General features: G+C 42.7%; 1 protein-coding gene across 4 annotated transcripts in view; it reads right to left on the reverse strand.

The window, feature by feature from the left end:
• The window catches only part of mia3 (MIA SH3 domain ER export factor 3), a 114,796-nt gene that overhangs the window by 40,695 nt on the left and 60,932 nt on the right, over positions 1-13,169 (reverse strand). For all 4 annotated transcript variants that reach the window (XM_072248389.1, XM_072248381.1, XM_072248397.1 and 1 more), the window contains exons 7-12: positions 11,965-12,096; positions 11,558-11,579; positions 10,965-11,053; positions 9,634-9,711; positions 9,439-9,549; positions 1,374-1,445 (exon numbers count right to left, since the gene is read on the reverse strand). In XM_072248389.1, coding sequence (XP_072104490.1) covers positions 1,374-1,445; positions 9,439-9,549; positions 9,634-9,711; positions 10,965-11,053; positions 11,558-11,579; positions 11,965-12,096 — 504 coding nt within the window. The remainder of the gene's footprint in view (positions 1-1,373; positions 1,446-9,438; positions 9,550-9,633; positions 9,712-10,964; positions 11,054-11,557; positions 11,580-11,964; positions 12,097-13,169) is intronic.

A 13,169-nucleotide genomic window follows, 5' to 3' on the forward strand; every position in this document is an offset into this window, starting at 1 on the left:
TTGCTAATGGCTCTGCTGTTTAATTCCCCCATTAAGTTTCAAGCTCTAAGACTTTGCAGGGCTCCTCTGGCTGACACTGGGTATGGTACTGAGGTAGTGCTGGATTGTCAAATGGTTTGTCTTGTTTTTCATTTATTTTTGGGGTGTAACTTTGCTAGCAAGGTCAGAATTTACCATCCAAATCAGTGGCCCTTGAGAAGGAGGTGGCCAGTTGCTGGAGTCCTTCTGGTGGAGGCACACCAGTTGAGGGAGCTCTAGGATTTGGACTTACAACAATGAAGGAACACCAATACAGTTTCACATCAGGATGCTGTGCAACTTGGTGAGGAAACTGCAGGTGGAGGTGTCAGCAGGGACCTGCTGCCCTCATCTTTCTCGGTCATACATTTAAGAGATGTTACTGGAGTAGCTCGAGTAAAGTGCATTTTGTGGACTATACACCACATTCTCTAAGTGTTACTTTGACATCACCTTCAGCTCTGGCCCATGATCAGCCAAGGCTGTGAAGAGAGTTAGAGCCCAGTGACTCAAATAATGCATTCTGCCTTCAAATTTAAAGTTAAATTTTAGTCTCTTAACTACTCTTCTGCTCTTCAGTAAGTACTGGTAGTTCTTTTAGAACACAGTGAAAATAGCCAAACAGCCTCACGTTGCTTGTGGGATCTTGCCATGCACAAACTGGCCACTGCAGCTGCCTTTCATTTCATGTTATAACTCAGAGCAGTAAAAACCCAGTTCAACATTTGCAATTTTCTACTCTTCCCACCAAATCTCTCAAACCTCAGTAATTATTTTCTCTCACAAACATACTGCATGTGGATCGGAAAATTCAGAGTATCTGTTCAATTAACATTTCCAGGGTATTACTTAGGAAGACTGAAAACAGGTTTGACAAAAGTTCACATTCAGAGGGTTTGACCATGTAATTTTGATTATTCCCTTTCTGATAGGCCTGGCATCACAGATCTGTTGTGTTAGCAGAAGCAACCAACGTTAGTTCACATTATAGTGCTGCAATGCTCTGTATACAGTCATGATGCCCCACATTATTCAGCTGTAATGCTATCCATACAGATATATTCGCCCACATTACACAGTTACCGCTAGAATAAACTAACTCATAATACAGTATATAGCAATCATGCTCTGTATCGAGTAATTTTGGTTGATATGTTTCCACAGATATCATAAGTGAGTGAATACGTACTGCCATAATATTCTCTTACAGATGGGAACATCTGCTCACACTGCGTGGCCATGGTGCTTGTCCACAGTGCTTTCAGTCCACACCACATAGCTGCAGTGCTCTGTATACACCGTTCAAGCCCATATTTGCCTGGTTAGATTTTTTCCTAAACTCAAAGGCCCCTTACCTGTAACAGTTCTGCTGAATGAGCCGAAATAACATCTTGCAATTTTTTCACAGACTTCTGAGCATCTGCGATCTGCGTTTGTCAAAAAGAAAAATGGGGGGTAAAAAAGACAAATGGTCAAAGGTATTGACAGCAATGTACCTTGAGAATGACTTATCATGTTCAAACTTTGCAGATACTCCAGCATTAAGAAGCTGGTTCTTCCCATTAGTTATATTAGTATTGGAAAGCTATCCAGTTAGTCCCACTTTCCCCAGTCATCTACTTTCCCTACATGCAGTTCAGTACAGATAAAACATTTTTCTCTGTGTCCCTTGGCATGATAAAACACTGGTGCTTTAGTGTTACTAACTTTCCAGCATGTATTTTGTTTCAGATACTTGTATAAAATCTCCCCATAACCTTACATACTCCAGAGGGAACATGCCCAGCTTCATTTCAAAATAAGAATTAATATGAAAAAGGAGCTAATGTTAGAATTAATATTTCAGTAAATCTCTACACCCATTTCAAGACACTGATGCCCTGAAATACAGTTGCCAAGATATCCAAGCTTGAGAAAACTTGGTTTTGAACTCCACACCACTATTAAGCAGAGAATGCTGCCTGCTTCACAACATGGCATCATTTTCAAATCTGAACATTATGCCCCTGCGCCTACTCGCTGTGAATAAGACTGTAACATACTCCATTGAAGTTCATGCAGCCATGAAGCTGAACAGGACAAAAGCAGGTCCTTTAGCCCACCATATCTACACCATTCATTGTACCCATATACACTAATACCAGATTGTTTAATGTTATTTCCAGTACACAAGTGTAAAAGAGAACAAAATTATTGCCACTCTGGACCTGATGCAGCACAAAAATAAACAGTAACTACACAATAAAAAACACAAACAGTAAATATATCTTACATATATATATCTCAATTTATTGTATGGTCATAAAGTGACGCTATGCGCAGGAATGTCTGTACATAAGGTGACACTGACAGGAAATGATAAAGTAGTGGTGGAGAGGTGTACGGAGGGGTGGGTTAGTGGGTGGAGGTGTTGATCAGCCTTACTGCCTGGGGAAAGTAACTGTTTTTGAGTCTGACGGTCCCGGCATGGATGCTAAGTAGCTTCCTCCCTGATGGAATTGGGACAAACAGTCCAAGAGGAGGGAGGGTGAGATCCTTCATAATGTTACTGGTCTTGTTTCCGGCACCTTTTTGTCTATAAGCATTGTATATAACCTTCTATGCCTTGGCATGCCATGAGGGTAAATACGATTAACTGGAATGATAATGGGAGATCAGTTAAAAAAAAGATAACACACCTCATCTTCTGACTAGGCACATAACAGCCTTCCAGTTTCAATGTTGTTTGGATAACGATTCTTGTTCTTCACTTATTCCATTAGCCTCCCCTTTCTCTCTCTGCTCTTAAACCTTTGTCATTTTATCGCTCCTACCTTCCACTCCAAAGCTTGCTATTTGTTTCTGTTCTGCAGGACAGTGAATTTGTACCAGAGGAAATAAAAGGCTGATCTTCTCATATAAAAACGCTGATCTGTGCCAACCAAACGGTTTAAGAAACACACATAAAAAGTTGCTGGTGAACGCAGCAGGCCAGGCAGCATCTCTAGGAAGAGGAGCAGTCGACGTTTCAGGCCGAGACCTTTCGTCAGGACTAACTGAAGGAAGAGTCAGTAAGAGATTTGAAAGTTGGAGGGGAAAGGGGAGATCCAAAATGATAGGAGAAGACAGGAGGGGGAGGGATGGAGCCAAGAGCTGGACAGGTGATTGGCAAAGGGGATATGAGAGGATCATGGGACAGGAGGTCCGGGAAGAAAGAAAAGGGGGGGAGGGACCCAGAGGATGGGCAAGGGGTATATTCAGAGGGACAGAGGGAGAAAAAGGAGAGTGTGAGAAAGAATGTGTGTATAAAAATAAGTAACAGATGGGGTACGAGGGGGAGGTGGGGCATTAGCGGAAGTTAGAGAAGTCGATGTTCATGCCATCAGGTTGGAGGCTACCCAGACGGAATATAAGGTGTTGTTCCTCCAACCTGAGTGTGGCTTCATCTTTACAGTAGAGGAGGCCGTGGATAGACATGTCAGAATGGGAATGGAATGTGGAATTAAAATGTGTGGCCACTGGGAGATCCTGCTTTCTCTGGCGGACAGAGCGTAGGTGTTCAGCAAAACAGTCTCCCAGTCTGCATCGGGTCTCCCCAATATATAAAAGGCCATATCGGGAGCACCGGACGCAGTGTATCACCCCAGCCGACTCACAGGTGAAGTGTTGCCTCACCTGGAAGGACTGTTTGGGGCCCTGAATGGTGGTAAGGGAGGAAGTGTAAGGGCATGTGTAGCAGGAGGGAGATCAGTGGGGAGGGATGGGGGGGGGGGGACGAATGGACAAGTGAGTCGCGTAGGGAGCAATCCCTGCGGAATGCAGAGGGGGGGAGGGAAAGATGTGCTTAGTGGTGGGATCCTGTTGGAGGTGGCGGAAGTTACAGAGAATAATATGTTGGACCCGGAGGCTGGTGGGGTGGTAGGTGAGGACCAGGGGAACCCTATTCCTAGTGGGGTGGCGGGAGGATGGAGTGAGAGCAGATGTACGTGAAATGAGGGAGATGCGTTTAAGAGTCTGGCCACTGAATTAAAGTATTAAAGACATTGCACAGGTGGAAGGTTGGGGGTGGGGGGGGAGGTAGAAAGTATGCAAATAGTTTCAGAATACTGATAATTCAGAGGATCACTTGCCAGCGAGTCTTTTTCTAAAGTGGTTTAAGAAAGTCTTTTAAACATTCTGAAAGTAATTTAAAACATGCATAGGTAGATCAAAGCTCAAATTTCAAAGTAAATTTATTATCAAATTCACTTTGATAACTTTGCTTATAAAACTAAAGCTTACACTTTAAATGTAAACAAGATGTTTTAAGGTGCAAGCTAACATAACCCAAATTACTTCCCAGATAAGCTTTCTCTATTTATACTCTCAATCTTATTAGCAACTAAATTGGTAAATTAGTTTATATCATTTTGTGTATCAAAGTATACTGAAAAGTTGTTTTGCATGCCATCCATATAGATCATCTCATTACAACAGTGCATTGAGGTAGTACAAGGGAAAATAGCAGAATATGATGTTACAGTTACAGAGAAAGTGCAGTGCAGACAAATAACAAGGTGCAAGACCCTAATGAGGTAGCTTGAGGTCAAGAGTCCATCTTTATTGTACCAGGAGACCATTTAACAGCACGACAGAAGCTGTCCTTGAGCTTGGTGGAATGTCTTTTCAGGCTTTTGTATGTTCTGCCCAATGGGAGAGGGGAGAAGAGAGGTTATGAATCCTTCTCCTGGCATTGATCATATTTCAACAGTTCTGATTGAAACCCCAAAAGGAAAACACCATGCTTGAACCCAAACCAACAACAAAGCAGAAGCAAGGGCCAACCTTTCAAGACTGCTCTGCCATTCAATGACAATAGCTGCGCTTCCACAACAATTCTTCCTCCCTCCTTACCCACCAAACCCTTCATTTCTTGCACCCCATCAATTAGTCAAAAATACACTCAACTGAGCACTTCTTCCCCAAAGGCCTTCCAAAATTGAGTCACTGGTTAAGCCCAAAATTCCCTTTTCCAATCTGCCTGCACTGGATCCCGTCTTAAACTCATCAAAAAGGCTGGATCCATCCCAGATTCTTCTGAGTTACTGGAGGAGGGGAGGTCACCAAACAAGCCGTTATCCATTATGGACAATCTGGCACATCCTCTCCATGACCTACTGAATAAGCAGCGGAGCACCCTTTCGAGCAGGCTTATTCAGCTCCACTGTCATAAGGATCTGTACAGGAAATCTTTCTTAACAAATGTAATATGCATACGCAACAGTTCATCTCTGTGTGACAGAACACACATCATAGTACAATAATCTCTGTTTTATTACTTCATACATTATTGCACGCTGGTAAATTATTTTGTACTTTATTATTAGTTAAGTCTACACACTGCTAAGTGTGTTTTTAAATGATCTGGTCTGAGTCGACGTTCCCCACAAAAGAATTTCCCACTCGGGATCAATAAAAATACTTATGATTATTATATCAATTAAAAAGCTCTGCCATAGTTAAGAACAACTTCTGGTCTCTTTCTATTGTAACTGCTTTCTTTTCAATTTTTTTTCAATATTTTTATTAGTTTCTACATAAAAGAATACAGAGTACAAGAAAGTGTATATAAAGGTAAAAAAAAACTACAAATTACATTATATCTGTTCATAATAACAGTCTCATTACCCTGTATTCATGTAGGTTAGTTAATGTTATTTTGAAATATACTAATTTATTACAAAACAGATCTAACCCCTACCAAGACCGAAGCTGTTTATTAAGGAGAAAAAAAGGTAAAATACCTTCTCGTATAATAAAAATTAATAATAGCCAACATCTAAATTTAAACAAATTGAGGGTTTTGAAAGTTTTGAAAATAATTCAGAAAGGGTCCCCATAATGTTTGAAAGTGTTGACAAAATTCAGAAATTGAACAACGAGTCTTCTCTACATCCAAGCATGACATAACATTGCAGTAACTGCTTTCAACTTAATTACTTTATGCTGCATGCTGGCAAAATAATCTCTGCTTGTAATACACTCCATTTGTTCCCATTTTATGTTCCATATTCCAACACAATGTTACTTTCCTTTGGAATTAAGACACACTTGAACATAGAACACTACAGCACAGTACGGGCCCCTTGACCCACAATGTTGTGCTAACCTTTTAACCTACTCCAAAAACCAGTCTTCTGTAACTCATCCCTATAGCCTGCCATTTTTCTTCTATCCACGTGCGTAAGAGTCTCTTAATGTCCCTAATGTTTCTGCCTCTACCACAACCTCTGGCAGTGTGTTCTAGACACAGTTTCACAATTTCACTCTTAAAAAAAAAATAACTACCTCTGACATCAACCCCCATACTTTTTTCCAATCACCTTAACATCATGCCCTCTACAACTAGCCATTGCTGCCCTGGGGTAAAATCTGCTGGCTGTCCACTCAATCAATGCCTCTTATCATCTTATGTACCTCTATCAAGTCACCTCTCACACTCCTTCACTCCAAGGAGAGAAGTCACAGCTCAGTCAACCTTTTCTCAAAAGACATGCTCTCTAATCCTGGTAGGTCTCCGCCACACCCTCTCTAAAGCTTGCATATCGTTCCTATAATGAGGCAACCATAACCGAACACAATACTCCGACTGTGGTCAAATGAGAATTTTATGGAGCTGCACACATTCCCTCATTGGTCCTACCCTCAACTCTAATCCTATTCTTTACACAGCTGTAGAATGCCTTGTGGTTTTCCTTTCCCGTTCGAGCTCAGTTCATTCTTAAGCTTCTTCCTGGCTATCTTATAATTCTCAAGAGCCCTGTCTGATCCTTGCTTCCTAAACCTTAAGTCTGCTTCCTTCCAGCTCTTGACTAGATGGCCTGCATCACTTGTCAACTGCATTTCCTTCATCCTCCCATCATTTCCCCTCCTCAATGGGACAAACCTATTCAGAACTCCATGCAAACGCTCCTGAAACAACCTCCACATTTCTGTCGTAGACTTCGCTGTGACATCTCTTCCCAATTTACACTCACAAGTTCTTGCATTATAATTCTACCTTCCCCAATTAAATACTCTCCCAGACAATCTGCTCCTACCCCTGTCCAAGGCTATGCTAAAGGTCTGGGAGTTATGGTCACTGCCTCCAAAACGCGCTTGCACCGACAGATCTGTCACCTGACCAAGTACACTGCCAGCAAATCTAGTCCACCTGTTCACATATTGTGTCAGGAGTCCCTCCTGGATACACCTAACAAATTCTGCCCTGTCTAAGCCTTTTGCACATTGGATGTGCCAATCATTAGAGAAATTAAAATCACCCAGAACAGCAACTCGTATTTTTGCACCTTTCCAACATATGCCTCTTGATATGCTCCTGAGTGTCTCTATTGCTATCTGGTGGGGGTGGGGGAAAGGGGAGGGGGAGGTTTCTTGAATACTCCCAATAGAGCAATCCCTCCCTTATACACACATCAACCCATCCAACGGACTGCATTTATGTCCTATCCACTGCCCCTCGTTCCTCATTCATGTCCCATCCACTGCCTCTCCTTCTTCATTCATGTCCCGTCCACTGCCTCGCTTTCCTCATTCATATCCCATCCACTGCCTCGCTTTCCTCATTCATATCCCATCCACTGCCTCTCCTTCCTCATTCATGTCCCATCCACTGCCTCTCCTTCCTCATTCATGTCCCATCCACTGCCTCGCTTTCCTCATTCATGTCCCATCCACTGCCTCGCTTTCCTCATTCATGTCCCATCCACTGCCTCGCTTTCCTCATTCATGTCCCATCCACTGCCTCGCTTTCCTCATTCATGTCCCGTCCACTGCCTCGCTTTCCTCATTCATATCCCATCCACTGCCTCGCTTTCCTCATTCATATCCCATCCACTGCCTCTCCTTCCTCATTCATGTCCCATCCACTGCCTCTCCTTCCTCATTCATGTCCCATCCACTGCCTCGCTTTCCTCATTCATGTCCCATCCACTGCCTCGCTTTCCTCATTCATGTCCCATCCACTGCCTCGCTTTCCTCATTCATGTCCCATCCACTGCCTCGCTTTCCTCATTCATGTCCCATCCACTGCCTTTCCTTCCTCGTTCATGTCCTACCCACTGCCTTTCCTTCCTCATTCATGTCCTACCCACTGCCTTTCCTTTCCTAATTTATGCCCTGTTGATTGCCTCTCCTTCATCAGTCTCTCTACACATTATATCTACATTTATACCAACCACCCATCCTCTGAGCTATCATTCTGGTTCCCATCCCCACCAAACTAGTTTACACCCCCCCCCCCCACAAACAGCTCATGCAAAGCTACCCACAAGGAAATTGGTCCCCACAGAGGTCAGTTGTAACCTGCCGCTCACTGTTATACTTTCCCCTGAAGAGATCCTAATGATCCACAATCAGCAGCCCTGCCTCTTGCACCCATTCATCTGCCAAAGCATCCTATCCTTACCCTCACTGGAGCCTGACACAGGCAGCAATCCAGAGATTACTAATCTTGAGGTCCTGCTTTTTTGCCTCATACCTAGCTTCCTTTATTCACTCTTCAGGACCTCATCCTTTTTCCTAGCTGTACCTTCGCTACCAATTTGTTCCACAACTTCTAGCTGCTCACCTCCCCTTAAGTATGCTATGGACACGATCTCAGATGTCCCTGACCCTGACATCTGGGAGGCAACATATCACCTATGAATTTCTTTCACGGCCATAGAATCTCCTGTCTGTTCCCCTAAATACTGAATCACCACTGCTCTTCTCCCTTCTGAGCCACAGAGCCAGACTCAGTGCCAGAAACCTAGTCACTGCAACTTTCCCTGGTAGAATGTCCCCAACAGTATCAAAAATGGTATATTTGTTAACGAGGAGAACAGACCACAGGGGTACATGGCACCCCTTTCCATCTTCCAGTCACCTAGCTACCTGCCTCCTAAATGAACAATAGGCCATCCATCTCCAACTCCCTAACATGGTCTGCAATGAGCTGCAGCCTCTTGCAAATGTATCCATCAGGACACTAGAGATCTCCAGTATTCCCCACATCATGCAAGAGGAGCTCACAGTGCCATGGGATCCATTCTCACTGTTCTACCTATGCAATAATGAAAGAAAGAAAACTCAACCTAGCCTCCGCCTCTTTTTGCCAAAGCCTCAGTTCCTGACTCTAACTGTATACCACTCCGACAATGGCCTCTCCCACAATGACCACTCTACTTAAACCTTACTTCTCTTAATTGACCCTTGTCAATTACTTAATTACCTGACCAATTTAAAACTGAATAGGAAGTCTCAATAGACTCCGCTTTTTAAATCTCCCTCTTCTCGAGACAAGTAACGGCTTTGCCAACTGAAGTCAGCACACATTTGAGATTCCTCTCTTCCCACACACAGTCTCATTTTAGGAAGTAATTCTAAATACCCCTTTTCAAAAATTGCCCATGGTTTCCTTACCATAGTCTGCTGCTTTGCAGTCTCTTCCCTCTCTTTATCCAATGATGCCTGGAGATTTTTCACACGCGTTTCCAGATGAAGATTTACCTGTTCAAGCTCCCGACAAGACTCCTTAGGTTACAGAGAAATTATAATGTTAATGCACAGAATTTCAATTACCAATTGTCACACACTGTAGGGTACAGGCTCTCCTACCTCAAGCTCCTTGGTCTCAACAGAAGCTGTAGACTCAACATTCTGGGCCTCACTTACAAGGGCTTTGGTTTCCTCCAACTAAATAGTTCAGGGATGGTAGGGCAGGGGAAGGTGGAAATAAAAGAAAAGGTACATTTTAAATTCAAAATTACATTGAAAACCATGATGTAAATTTCACCAAGTCCATTTAGGATTATTTCCCCATCCATGGACACTCTGATCACCTCAAATGCTTGTAAGTACAGAAGGAAATCACTGCTGTCAGACCAGAAACAGACTCCTTTACCTGGGAAGTCCATTTACACCAAAGCATTTTTATTATATCTGTGTTCTCCTCAACTTCCCCCAGTCTCTACCACTCAATTATACACAGGGGCAAACTGACCTACCAACCTGTACACCTTTGGTATGTGGAAGGAAAGCAGACCACACACAGCAAGTCATGTGATCACAGGAAGAACATGCAACTTCACATAGACAGAACCAGGGGGTATCCTGCACTATGGGTCTTGGTTCGACACTTCTACTTCACAAGACAAAAAGGTATCAAAGTAGACCAAAAGTAGTAGTTTAAATGATGAGAAAGTTGAAGCAAACATAGAAGTTAAACAAAGCAACTCTCGCAGACAGGACAGGAAATGAGAAAGGCCTGATTGGCTAAACTGCATTTATTTTATTGCAAAAAGCCTCATAGATAAGGCATATTAACTCAAAGTATGATCAACACGTTAACTTCGCCATGGTTTGCCCCAAGCCTGGCTGCAAGAGGAGGAGGGTTGGGCATGGGGCTAGCAATCCCTTCCCGTAAAATCCCAGTGCTGCAGAAACGCTGCCAGATCCTCCAAAGACCTCATCCCTGGGAGAGAAAGGATCTTAAGATGGGCTATACCTGGGGACAACTTGAAAGACTGGCCTAGAAATGAGGACTCTGGCGAGTTGCTGTTGGCAACCCATACCCCAGTATGGGTGATGGGCTAACTATGTATGATTAGCACAGTGGATTGTGATATTACAGCTATTACGGAAACATGGTTGAGGACTGAGCAGAACAGTCTGCTCACTGTTCCAGGGTACAAAAGCTTTAGTCAGGACAGATGTTAGAATTACTCAACATACCACTTGGAGGAGATTTAAATAGACACATACCAAAGGCAACTTGCATGTGAACTCCAAAGACCTTACACTTAAGATAGTGGTTTCATTTGAGCTATAAACAGTTCATTGTTTACCAATATCATAACAAGTTTCCTTCACCCCCAACCCAACCGTCCCATCCACACACTTACATACTATAAACTCCATGAAAGCACTGCAGAAAATAAAATCTGTACCTTCTTTTCAAAAATGGACACTTTCTCCAAAGCTTCAGTCTTTTCCTGAATGAGCTGTTTGATTTTCTCAGCTAGCTGCTTTTCAGTAACTGCATGAGAGAGAAATGTTTTACACTCAACTTAGTTTATGCAATAATATGGTTTAAAAGTACCAATTATCTGAAGAATACTTTGACACATGCTCACTATGCTATACACAATGCTCTACGAGTCACATAGGACTCCAACCTGATTCCCAACATCTCCAGAGTTAACAGATTGAAGAGATTCAATTGGCTTCATCTTGCTGGGCGTGGCAACTTTCTTCCTGCTCTTGACATCTACCAAGTATTAACTACCTTGGGATCCAGAGTACAATCACAAGATTATTTGCCTAAAGCCCCACACCCCCTAACACTGCCCAGTTAAGTAGTCTGCTCATACTCTGCAATGCTGGACTGAGAAACAGTTAAGTTATAAGGAACGCAACTTAATAGCAGCAAACAAGACCAACAAAGCAAATTATAAACCACCAGGAAAGGCAAAACATTAAATGCATATTATTTATAAGATTTGAGTACGAGATTTAACCCAAGTACCTGTTGGACACTTACTTTGATACCTTCTACTTTTCACCTGAAACAAAAGAAAAGAAATTCTGTCAATTACAGAAATCATAACCACAGAATAACAAGACAAGATGTCCTTCAGATTCAGCACCAAAAAATTGGTGATTCAAAAATTGCGGCCCACCAGAATCTCCAGACAACTCAGGATGGTTAATAAATTTGGCCTTGCCAGACAGCTTGTTGCCATCAGCTATCAAATTCATCCTCATAACCACAACCACTACCGTCAATGCTCCAACACTGTACTCAAAACAGTGCAGAAAAACCCACCAGTGAACCAAATAATAACATTATTTTGCAAGTCCAGCCATTTCTATCAAACAACAATTAAGCTGAGCATTAATTTAAAAAAATTATCTGGATCTGTGGATGGGAAAAGTAATCTTACTTACTGAAAGACAGGTTCGCCACATAAAGATAAAGAAAGTAAGAAATCCCAGAGCAGCAGTTATCAGAATGGGTTCCCAGGGCACTCCATGGAAATCTGGGCCTGGCCTCATTTCATCAGGCAAAGAGGAAATAAGCTGTAAATGTAACAGGAAGAACATTAGGAAATTGCTGGCTTATAATCAAAGATGCAACTCAGGGCTATGTGATGAGCTCTTTGCTATATTCTCTTTATATCTATGAACGTGTGACTAAGCATAGCTCCAACACCATCTTCAAAATTTGCAAATTACAGCATTACAAACGGTGACAAGGTGTACAGGAGTGAGATAGATCAGCTGGTTGAGGCTACTGTTTATTGATTACCACTCAGCATTCAACACAGTCAAACTGTCTGTTGATCAACAAGCTCCAAAGCTTAAACCTCTGTACCTCTCTCTGTATCTAGGTCCTTGACTTCCTCACCTGGAGACCACAACCAAGGCCAATAACTTCTCCTCCTTACTGACCATCAACACTAACACCTCAAAGATGCATGCTTGACCTACTGCTCTACTTTCTCCACACCCATGATTGTGTGGCTAAACACAATTTGAATGCCATCTATAAATTTACCCATGACACAACTATTGTTGGCAGAATTTCAGATGGTGACGAGCAGGTGTACAGGAGTGAGACGGAATAATTGCTTGAGTGGTATTGCAACACCAACCTTGCACTCAATGTCAGTAAGGCCAAGGAATTGATTGTGGACTTCAGCAAGGGTAAGTTGAGGGAACACACACCAGTTGGTATGTCAAAGACTCTCGCAAATTTCTATAGATGTACCTGGGAGAGCATTCTAAATGGTTGCATCACCATCTACTGTGGAGGCGTCACTACACAGGTTTGGAAAAAGTCACAGGAAGTAAACTCAGCCGCTCTATCATGGGCACTAGCATCTCCCGCATCGGGAACATATTCAAAAGGTGCTGCCTCAAAAAGGCAGCATCCATCACTAAGGACCTCCATCAGCCAGGACTTGCTCTCTTCTCATTGCTCCCATCAAGGTGATGGTACAAGAGTCTGAAGACACACACTCAATGGTTCAGGAACCGCTTCTTCCCTTCTGCCTTCAGGTTTCTGAATGGACACTGAATCCATAAATAATACCTCACTACTTTTGCTCTCTTTTGGCACCACATTTGCCAGTGATATTAAATTTGATTCT

Source organism: Mobula birostris, chromosome 2 (genome assembly GCF_030028105.1).
Source record: "Mobula birostris isolate sMobBir1 chromosome 2, sMobBir1.hap1, whole genome shotgun sequence".
In the NCBI taxonomy this organism is placed as follows: domain Eukaryota; kingdom Metazoa; phylum Chordata; class Chondrichthyes; order Myliobatiformes; family Myliobatidae; genus Mobula; species Mobula birostris.